Source organism: Hyla sarda, chromosome 4 (genome assembly GCF_029499605.1).
Source record: "Hyla sarda isolate aHylSar1 chromosome 4, aHylSar1.hap1, whole genome shotgun sequence".
NCBI classification, from domain to species: Eukaryota; Metazoa; Chordata; class Amphibia; order Anura; family Hylidae; genus Hyla; species Hyla sarda.
In genome coordinates, this window is record NC_079192.1 from 154,048,783 (window position 1) to 154,060,577 (window position 11,795).

General features: G+C 41.7%; 1 protein-coding gene across 1 annotated transcript in view; it reads right to left on the bottom strand.

Annotated features, from left to right (window-relative positions):
* Positions 1-8,349, bottom strand: part of MYO1E (myosin IE) — a 160,477-nt gene extending 152,128 nt beyond the window's left edge. Inside the window, exon 1 of the mRNA XM_056572455.1 lies at positions 8,025-8,349. Within this exon, the coding sequence (XP_056428430.1) occupies positions 8,025-8,027 (3 nt within the window). The 5' untranslated portion in view covers positions 8,028-8,349. The remainder of the gene's footprint in view (positions 1-8,024) is intronic.
* Between the last annotated feature and the right edge of the window lie 3,446 nt (positions 8,350-11,795).

Consider the following 11,795-nt stretch of genomic DNA (forward strand, 5'->3'; position numbering starts at 1 on the left):
TCATCCCTAGGGTTTACAAAGAATGGTCCAAAAAAGAAAATATCCAGCGAGCAGTTTCTGCTGTTCTCTAGCAGTGCTCACACACCTGTGGGATCAGGTAAAAGGGTGTATGCACACTGAGCAACTGCAGACTGCAGTCACACATTTAAAGCGGTACTCCACTGCTCATTTTGCTAATGGACATTTTGTTCTGAACGCTGGGTGTGGGTGGTGGGGTCGTGACGAGACATGGCAGCCACACCCCTCGTGATGTCACACCACACACCCTCAATGCAAGTCTATAGGAGGGGGTGTGGCAGTCGCTTTGCCCCCTCCCATAGACTTGCATTGAGGGGGTGGGGCGTGACATCACAAGTGGCGTGTCCGTGACGTCAAGACCCCCGCGGCCAACACCCAGTGTTCAGAACAAAATTTCCCCAACTCCTTTAACCCCTTAACGACCAAGGACGTATATTTACATCCTGTACACGACCGCAAGCATCGGAGCGATGCTCGGATCATGCGCGGCTGGTCCCGGCTGCTGATCGCAGCCAGGGACCCACCGGTAATGGCAGACATCCGCGATCGCGCTGATGTCTGCCATTAACCCCCTCAGATGCCGTGATCAATACAGATCATGGCATCTGCGGGAGTGTTATCAGAAATATGGATGATCGGATCGCCCGCGGCGCTCCGATCATCCAGAACGGCGCACGAAGGTCCCCTCGTCTGCCTCTGCCACCTTCCACGGGTCTTCTGCTCTGGTCTGAGATTGAGCAGACAAGAGCAGAAGATGACCGATAACACTGATCAGTGCTATGCCCTATACATAGCACTGAACAGTATTAGCAATCAAAGGATTGCTATAAATACTAATAGCCCCCTGTATGGACTATTAAAAAGTGTAAAAATAAAAGGGAAAAAAAAAAAATTAGAAAAACCCCCTCCCCCAATAAAAATTTAAAATGTCATTTTTTCCCCCATTTTCCCCCCATAAAGTGTAAAAAAAATATTAATTAATACACATATTTGTTATCGCAACGTACGTAAATGTCCAAACTATTAAAATATAATGTCATTGCACACCCAGATTTGTGAGCTCTCCGCGGCGCTGGAGGCTCCAAGTGTGTCACACCCCTCCCGTATACTTGCATTGAGGGGGTGGGGTGTGACGTCACACAGGGCAGAGTTGTGACGTCGTGATACTCAGGCCCCGTGGTCATCACGCTACACATTCGGAGCCTCCAGTGATGCGGAGAGCTCACAAAGGTGGGTGCGGAATGACAGAATGCGGGGGTTCCCATCGATCATACATCTTATCCCCTATCCTTTGGATAGGCTATAAGATGTATTAGGGCCTGAGTACCCCTTTAATACATGCTAAAAATAGAAGAGACATAGCCTAGAATGATAATCGACATGGCTTTGCATATAGAACTTTTGTAACTAGAGCAAGCATAGATGCTTAGCAACCCTATCAAAGACATATACATACATAATGTAAAGCAAGACATCACTCAGTGTATAGATAGGCTCCATTATAGTGCAGAGTGACTGTTTACACAAGGGACACCTCCCCTCTGAAAGCAATATGTTCTCTACTAGATACATTTGCATGAGTTTTATATGTGGTTGTAATAAACTACTAATGACATTTTCAGGAGCGGATGTAGAAATATTCCTGGGTGTGAACACCTACAGTCTGACTCCTTTAGCAACACACCTGCCGCAAGTCATCATTGTGACACACCTGTCGCTCCCGACACGTGACACCGAGTGACAACAACGCCACTGCCAAAACAAACGTCATTCCCTGATGTAGTGAGTAACACATTACAGGATAATTCATCCCAAGTCCTTTATAATCGATACTTCAGGCTGTGACACTAGACACTAGTTATGTAGGGACTGTAGAAGCGATGGCGTCGGATCAAATTCCATGAAGGGCCACGGTGACTGCTCCACTCTGTCCATCCCAAAGCAGTTCTAAGTCAGTCAGGAAATGAACGTAAGCAAAGGAGCCACAGCCGCTTACACCCAGCTCAGTGTTCTGCCAAGACACTGCATCTATTCACCTTGTGTGGACGGCAGGACAAACACAAAGATAGCCTTCTCTACATACACAGGCCTGGCTCCAGCCTTCCTTCCAAAAGGCACTGTTAACCATTTATACTTCCAACAACCTACCTACTGACTTACTGCCAAGTTGTGAAAAAAACACCTTTGTAGAACAGTGATATTTTTACATATTTTGCTTGAAATGACATATTCTTTTTTTACGTTAGACCCCTTTGGCAGGCTAGTGAAGCCTACAGACCCTTTTTATAATAGTCTTATAGAACGGTACCCATACAACATAAAGGGCTAATCTGGCCCTAAGACATCCTATCCAAAGGATAGGGGATAAGATGTCTGATCGCGGAGGTCCCGCCACTGGGGACCCTGCAATCTCTCATGCAGCACCCCGCTATCATCATTCTCATGGAATAAAGATCCGGCTGCCATGCCCCCTCCCATATACTTGCATTAAGGGGATGGGGAGTGACGTCCCCATACTCCGGCCCAGTGATCGTGAGTCATCAGACACGGAACAGTCTTCGCTCTGTGAGGCTGATAGGCGGTGCTGCATGAGAGATTGTGGGGTCCCCAGTGGCGGGACCCCCATGATCAGACATCTTATCTCTATCCTTTGGATAGGGGATAAGGGGTCTTAGGGCTGGAGTACCCCTTTAACATCTGTTTGGCTGACAACCATCTCTCCTGTTCACCCGATACATATGAACATTTATCTCAGCTAAATAAGCCATTACCAGACGGCTCCGGCAGGGCTCATCACTGCAGGTCCAACATCATCTGGCCTCCTTGCCTAATAGAGGGAGCTGGTCTTTACGAAGTGTATGAGCACCTTTACGCTATGTTCCACACAAACATTCCACTGGAAATGCTGCCAAAATTTTAAGCCCATTTTTATCAAAACCTGTCCAGAGGAAAAGTTGCCCAGTTTCTCATAGCAACCAATCAGATCGCTTCTTTCATTTTTTAACAAGGCCTCTGTAAAGAAGAAACGATCTGATTGGTTACTATTGGCAACTGGGCAACTTTTCCTTTGCACAGGTTTTGATAAATCTCCCCCATTATGTTCAATGGGATTCCGCTGTCACATTCACTCAGCGGAATTTACACATTCTGCAAAATTTAAAGACTTGTCTTTAAATTTTGCAGAATTGTGGATGAAATCCATTACATTTAATGGAGCTTTGAATTTCAACAAAATTCTGTGATTTAAGCACACAATAATTCTGCTGGAATTTCATCCAAATTCTGCTGAAAGCTTTGCAGAACGGACTTTGTACGGAATTGCGGAAATTCTGCCGTGTGAACATAGCCTTAGTGTTAAGAGTAGAAAAAACTTTTGAGATAACCATAATGCTATATGGACAGATTCTTGAGTACAAGGAAACTCAAATTTCATAAACCTAAACTGGTGCTACAGGTTGTAAAGAGAAAAAAAGTGAATATCTAAGTGACCCCTGGAGTCTCTTATCCATCGTGGACCCTGGGCTAAGTAGTATTAGAGAGAGAGGTATATATATACACACACACATACACCTCTATCTCCAGAAGTACTACTAGAATCCCACAATGACTGGTTCCACATAGGATGCTCTATAGCAGTGTTCCTCAACTTGTGGCTCTACAGCTGTTGCAATAGCTGGTGAGATACTGGTTGGGGAACAATGCTTTAAAATGAATATATCAGAGGTCAATATTGCATATCAAACTTAATACAGACATATTCGGTGGCTTTAAAAAGGTGCCTTTAAATACCCCTGATAAGGTTGTGTGACAAAATATTGGTGCCTACGGTATGTGTGCCAACTATAAGGTGGCATGAGGAAACATTTCCAGTGAGTTGCACCAAACTAACCATGCTGTCTCGGGAACTGTCCAGAGTAGAAGCAAATCCCCATCGCAAACCTCTTCTACTCTGTGCAGTTCCCGAGACAAGCAGAGATGTCAGCAGAGAGCACTGTTGCCAGACAGAAAAGAACAACTCAACTTCAGCAGCTGATAATTATTGGAAGGATTAAGATTTTTTGCAAGAAGTAATTAACAAGTCTGTTTAACTTTAAGCCAGTTGATAAAAAATAAATAAAAAAAAGTTTTTCCTGGAATACCCCTTTAATTGATGTACAGGGCCCTTTATGTCAGTCAAAGAGGGGCTGTACATAGTGTGTTCTCTTCAGAAGCAGTATGGTGGTCACTGTGTGTTGTTACATAGTTACATAGTTACATAGTTAGTACGGTCGAAAAAAGACATATGTCCATCAAGTTCAACCAGGGAATTAAGGGGTAGGGGTGTGTTGTTAACGATAGTGGACATGGTGTGGTGATGTTATTTGTTCATTTTACTGTAGAATTATAGGTATTGGCATTATTTTTCCTGGAATACCCCTTTAATAGAAGGGGTTTGATTTTTTATGCTAAGTTCCCTTTAAGAGCATGAATGCTGTGAAACCTCAAGTCCCATGGAAGCGTGTCCCTACGGAGTGACGGGAGGGAATACACCAGCTGCTCTCTAGTAGTGGAGGACGCTGTGTCCTGTAGGTGATGGCACATATTTCCTATATTTCCAGCTCGTATTCATCTCTTCCCTGATTACCCTTTTCTGCATTAAGCACAATACCTTCTGCCAATTCATTCAGGATCAAACCCTACAGCCAGGTACAACATGTCCCTCCAGCCCAGCGCTTCCTTCAAGGGACAGGGTTAAAGATTTGCTAGGAACAAACATTGTAAAGTCAAGAACAAGCCATTATCTCCACCGGTCTGCTGATTCTGTAGTGTGGGATCAGAGCGACAGGCGGTGTTATAGAGGAACCCAGGCTGCTTCTATATAGCACTTCTGTGAACCTGTCCCAGTGGTAGAGAACATTCATCCTGTTGTACAGATGTGATACATGGTAAAGGGGCCAGTTACGGGGCTACGCTCTCAGATGCTTTAGGGATCAGTCATCCAGGACCCCTGCCAATGATGCCAGGCTACAAGAGGCATTCCTCTTTATACCATCACATCTGGTCTGGAGGTTCTATACAATGATACCAGGGGATAGGTAACAATCCCTTTTATAACATAACTTCTGGTCTGGACATTAGAAACAGAATACAACGATGCCAGGTTATAAGAGGCATCCCCCTTTAGAACATATTTCAGTGTTTCCCAACCAGGGTGCCTCCAGCTGTTGCAAAACTGCAACTCCCAGCATGCCCGGACAGCAGGGAGTTGTAGTTTTGCAACAGCTGGAGGCACTCTGGTTGGGAAACACTAAAATAGCTGGATGTATGGAAGTTCTATACAAAATACAATGATGCCAGGCTAGAAGAGGCATTCCCCTTTATAACATCATTTCTGATCTGAAAGCTATATACAGAATACAATGATGCCAACCTATAGGAGGCATTCCCCTTTATAACATCACATCTGGTCTGGGAGCTATATACAGAATACAATGATGCCAACCTATAGGAGGCATTCCCCTTTATAACATCACATCTGGATGTATGGAAGTTATATCCAGAATACATCCTATTTGAAGTATATAAGTTATATCCAGAATCTATCCTATATGAAGTATATAAGTTATATACAGAATATATCCTATATGAGGTATATAAGTTATATCCAGAATCCATCCTATATAAGTTATATCCAGAATACCTCCTATATGAAGTATATAAGTTATATCCAGAACACATCCTGTATGAAGTATATAAGTTATATCCAGAATACCTCCTATATGAATATATAAGTTATATCCAGGATACATCCTATATGAGGTATATAAGTTATATCCAGGATACATCCTATATGAAGTATATAAGTTATATCCAGAACACATCCTATATGAGGTATATAAGTTATATCCAGAATCTATCCTATATGAAGTATATAAGTTATATACAGAATATATCCTATATGAGGTATATAAGTTATATCCAGAATCCATCCTATATAAGTTATATCCAGAATACCTCCTATATGAAGTATATAAGTTATATCCAGAACACATCCTATATGAAGTATATAAGTTATTTCCAGGATACATCCTATATGAAGTATATAAGTTATATCCAGAACACATCCTATATGAGATATATAAGTTATATCCAGAATACATCCTATATGAAGTATATAAGTTATATCCAGAACACATCCTATATGAAGTATATAAGTTATATCCAGGATACATCCTATATGAAGTATATAAGTTATATCCAGAACACATCCTATATGAAGTATATAAGTTATATCCAGAACACATCCTATATGAAGTATATAAGTTATATCCAGAACACATCCTATATGAAGTATATAAGTTATATCCAGAACACATCCTATATGAAGTATATAAGTTATATCCAGAATACCTCCTATATGAAGTATATAAGTTATATCCAGAATACCTCCTATATGAAGTATATAAGTTATATCCAGAACACATCCTATATGAGGTATATAAGTTATATCCAGAATACCTCCTATATGAAGTATATAAGTTATATCCAGAACACATCCTGTATGAAGTATATAAGTTATATCCAGAACACATCCTATATGAGGTATATAAGTTATATCCAGAATACCTCCTATATGAAGTATATAAGTTATATCCAGGATACATCCTATATGAAGTATATAAGTTATATCCAGGATACATCCTATATGAAGTATATGTTATATCTACAACACATCCTATATGAAGTATATAAGTTATATCCAGAACACATCCTATATGAGGTATATAAGTTATATCCAGAATACATCCTATATGAAGTATATAAGTTATATCCAGAACACATCCTATATGAAGTATATAAGTTATATCCAGGATACATCCTATATGAAGTATATAAGTTATATCCAGAACACATCCTATATGAAGTATATAAGTTATATCCAGAACACATCCTATATGAAGTATATAAGTTATATCCAGAACACATCCTATATGAAGTATATAAGTTATATCCAGAACACATCCTATATGAAGTATATAAGTTATATCCAGAACACATCCTATATGAAGTATATAAGTTATATCCAGAACACATCCTATATGAAGTATATAAGTTATATCCAGAACACATCCTATATGAAGTATATAAGTTATATCCAGAACACATCCTGTATGAAGTATATAAGTTATATCCAGAACACATCCTGTATGAAGTATATAAGTTATATCCAGAATACATCCTGTATGAAGTATATAAGTTATATCCAGAATCCATCCTATATGAAGTATATAAGTTATATCCAGAACACATCCTATATGAAGTATATAAGTTATATCCAGAACACATCCTATATGAAGTATATAAGTTATATCCAGGATACATCCTATATGAAGTATATAAGTTATATCCAGAACACATCCTATATGAAGTATATAAGTTATATCCAGAACACATCCTATATGAAGTATATAAGTTATATCCAGAATCCATCCCATATGAAGTATATAAGTTATATCCAGAATCCATCCCATATGAGGTATACAAGTTATATCTAGAATACATCCTATATGAGGTATATAAGTTATATCTAGAATACATCCTATATGAGGTATATAAGTTATATCTAGAATACATCCTATATGAGGTATATAAGTTATATCCAGAACACATCGTATAGGAAGTATATAAGTTATATCAAGAATACATCCTATATGAGGTATATAAGTTATATCCAGAACACATCGTATATGAAGTATATGTTATATCTACAACACATCCTATATGAGGTATATAAGTTATATCCAGAACACATCCTATATGAGGTATATAAGTTATATCCAGAACACATCCTATATGAAGTATATAAGTTATATCCAGAATACATCCTATATGAGGTATATAAGTTATATCCAGAACACATCCTATATGAGGTATATAAGTTATATCCAGAATACATCCTATATGAAGTTATATCTAGAATCCATCCTATACGCTCCACATGTAAGAAGACTAGCAGTGTCACTCACCATCTTGCAGGCTGAGGTTGGGGCTGCTCACAGGTCTTCCTTCCTAATGTGTATCCCGGCTCCAGCAGACATGAAGGGCTCGTACTCCAGAGCCAGCGCCGGGGAGAAGTGACTGCTCCCTCGCTGTGTGCTCCGCCTGCCGCCTGCTCTCACACTGGAGGTTACAGCTGCCCCGAGAGAATTTTTTTTTTTTTTTTATAAGTCAGTCATGCGATTTACAATGAAAACCCAGGCACCAGTCCGGGCTATCCCTATCCATAAATGGCAAACAAAGCTTCCCTCCAGCCAATCAGCGGCCGCCTGACTGCGACGTCACCGCAACCCCTGGGAATACGACTGGATGGCTCGAGCAGAAGGCAAGGGCTTTCGGGAAGTGTAGTTTCTGTCAGCGCTTTCCATATGGAATAGAGGAATAGTTGTGTGAGGGGAGGACACAGGCAGCGGGGAACGTGTAGTCACCTTTCATGTCAGCTTCATATGGAATAAGATTAAATAAACAAATTAGAGATTGTCTGTAGATTTCTTCAATAATGTTTATATACAATACATATATGCACAATAACATATACTCAATAACATACACTATAATATGTAAAAATAACAAATATACAGAAGACCCAATAACATATACACAATGCACCATAACATATTCAACAATGACATTTACACAATAACATATATACACAATAACATATACTGCTCAAAAAAAAAAAAACAAAAAAAAAAAAAAAAACAGGGAAGACTTAAACAACACAATGTAACTCCAAGTCCATCACACTTCTGTGAAATCACACTGTCCACTCAGGAAGCAACACTGATTGACAATCAATTTCACATGCTGTTGTGCAAATGGAACAGACAACAGGTGGAAATGATGGGCAATTAGCAAGACACCCCCAATAAAGGAGTGGTTCTGCAGGTGGTGATCACAGGCCACTTCTCAGTTCCTATGCTTCCTGGCTGATGTTTTGGTCACTTTTGAATGCTGGCGGTACTTTCACTCTAGTGGTAGCATGAGACAGAGTCTACAACCCACACAAGTGGCTCAGGTAGTGCAGCTCATCCAGGATGGCACATCAATGCGAGCTGTGGCAAGTAGGTTTGCTGTGTCTGTCAGCGTAGTGTTCAGAGCATGGAGGAGCTACCAGGAGACAGGCCAGTATATCAGGAGACGTGGAGGAGGCTGTAGGAGGGCAACAACCCAGCAGCAGGACCTCTACCTCCGCCTTTGTGCAAGGAGGAGCACTACCAGAGCCCTGCAAAATGACCTCTAGCAGGCCACAAATGTGCATGTGTCCACTCAAACGGTCAGAAACAGACTCCATGAGGGTGGTATGAGGGACTGATGTCCACAGGTGGGGTTGTGCTTACAACCCAACACTGTGCTGACAGAGTCTGGAGATGCCGTGGAGAACGTTCTGCTGCCTGCAACATCCTCCAGCATGACTGGTTTGGCGATGGGTCAGTAATGGTGTGGGGTGGCATTTCTTGGGGTGGCATTTCTTTGGGTGGGGGGGGGGGGGGCACACAGCCCTCCATGTGCTTGGCCAGGTAGCCAGGTAGCCTGACTGCCATTAGTTACCGAGATCCTCAGACCCGTTGTGAGACCATATGCTGGTGCGCTTTGCCCTGGGTTCCTCCTAATGCAAGACAATGCTAAACCTCATGTGGCTGGAGTGTGTCAGCAGTTCCTGCAAGAGGAAGGCATTGATGCTATGGACTGGCCCGCCCGTTCCCCAGACCTGAATCCGATTGAGCACATCTGGGACATCATATCTCGCTCGATCCACTAACGCCGCATTGCACCACAGACTGTCCAGGAGTTGTCAGATGCTTTAGTCCAGGTCTGGGAGGACATCCCTCAGGAGACCATCCGCCACCTCCTCAGCAGCATGCCCATTGTAGGGAGGTCATACGGGCACGTGGAGGCCACACACACTACTGAGCCTCATTTTGACTTGTTTTAAGGACATTACATCAAAGTTGGATCAGCCTGTAGTGTTGTTTTCCACTTTGATTTTGAGTGTGACTCCATATCCAGACCTCCATGGGTTGATAAATTTGATTTCCATTGATAATTTTTGTGTGATTTTGTTGTCAGCACATTCAACTATGTAAAGACGAAAGTATTCCATATGATTAGTTCATTCATTCGGATCTAGGATGTGTTGTTATCTTAGTGTTCCCTTAATTTTTTTGAAAACCAGTAACCTCTTAGATTCCGTTCCCCTGGTACGGCCCACGCCATTGCCTCACTGACACAGAGGATCCACTCAAGTGTCCTCTCCGCATGCCAGTCCGGACCCTGACAATAAATAATTTCTTGATTATTGCTAATTATTATTAAATATAAACCTTCACAGATTAACCCATTAAAGCGTACCTGTTACCAAATAAAACTTTTATTGTTCCTTGTGTAATTACCAGTCACTTTCCCATTCACTTGCTTTTAAAATTATCAACATACTGTAAATATGTTTAAAATGTAATAGAAAAAATGTCCACTAGGTGGCCGTGTTCTGTTCCCTGCTGCAATTAATACAGTGAGTTTGGTCTCCTCCCGGCCTGGCAGGAGACCAAACTCAGGAAGTGTTTCTTTGCACTGAGCTTGATTGACAGCTGCACAGAGCCTCACTGACAGCTACACAGAGCCTCACTGAAAACTGCAAAGAGCCTCACTGAAACATGCATAGAGCCTGAGGTCTTTTATTCATCACAGAACTGCAAACATGTGAAGGCAGAAGTGTTCCCCCAGCAGGCTTCAATGATGTCATGCCTGCTGGGAAATTCCCACTTTCTACTTCTGGGAGATTGCACTATATATAAGCAAGAATAAAGGCAAGATACACGGCTTTTTAAAGCTCTGAAGTTTTTTTTTAAGGGTGGGAGGATTGTTAGGAGTAGTTAGGGGACATAGCCTGAGTTAGTATAGAAAAGTTTATTTGTTGACAGGTACTTTTTAAGGATGCATGGCATATTTGTACGCCCTGGTCCCGCCCTGGCTTGGGGCATGGGCGGAGCTTAATGACATAACCGCTGCTTCCCGGGGTCCTGCAGAAAGTGGCAGCAGCTTGGGGCATGGGTGTAGCTTAGTGACGTCACCGCTGCTGCTCTCTGCTGGGTCCCGGGTCCTGGGAACAGCAGTGGTTACATCATTAAACTCCACCAGTGCCCCAAGCCAGTGCCCGGAGCGAAGATACCGGTGAAGATTACAGGAGATCCCCCCACGGACCGGGACAAGGTGAGTACCATTGTCATCAGTGTCACCTGCACTACCTGTCAGTATCGACAGGTTAGTGCAGGTGACACTGGTGACAGATTTCCTTTAACTAACCTTATATTTTAATAGATCGGACATTTACGCACATGGTGATACTACATATCATTATGTTTATTTTTTATTACATTATTTTATTTAGAAAATGGGAAATGGGGGGTGATTGAAACTTGTATTAGGGGAGGGGCTTATTTACCTTCATTAACAGTTTTTTTTTTTTTTTACACTTTTTACTTTTTTTTTTGTCCCCATAGGGGGCTATAGCATGCAATCTTTAGATTGCATACACTGAGCAGCATTGATTAGTTCTATTGGTGCTCTGCTGCTCCAGCCTGCACTACCTGGCTGGGACATCAGAGCACTGAACAGACAGCGAGGAGGCAGGTTAGAGCCTTCCTGCCATCCTCTCAGATGCTGCGATCAACTTTGATAGTGGCATCTAAAGGGTTAATTCCGGCCATCATCCCGATTAGTCATGTCTGGCATTAACCCTG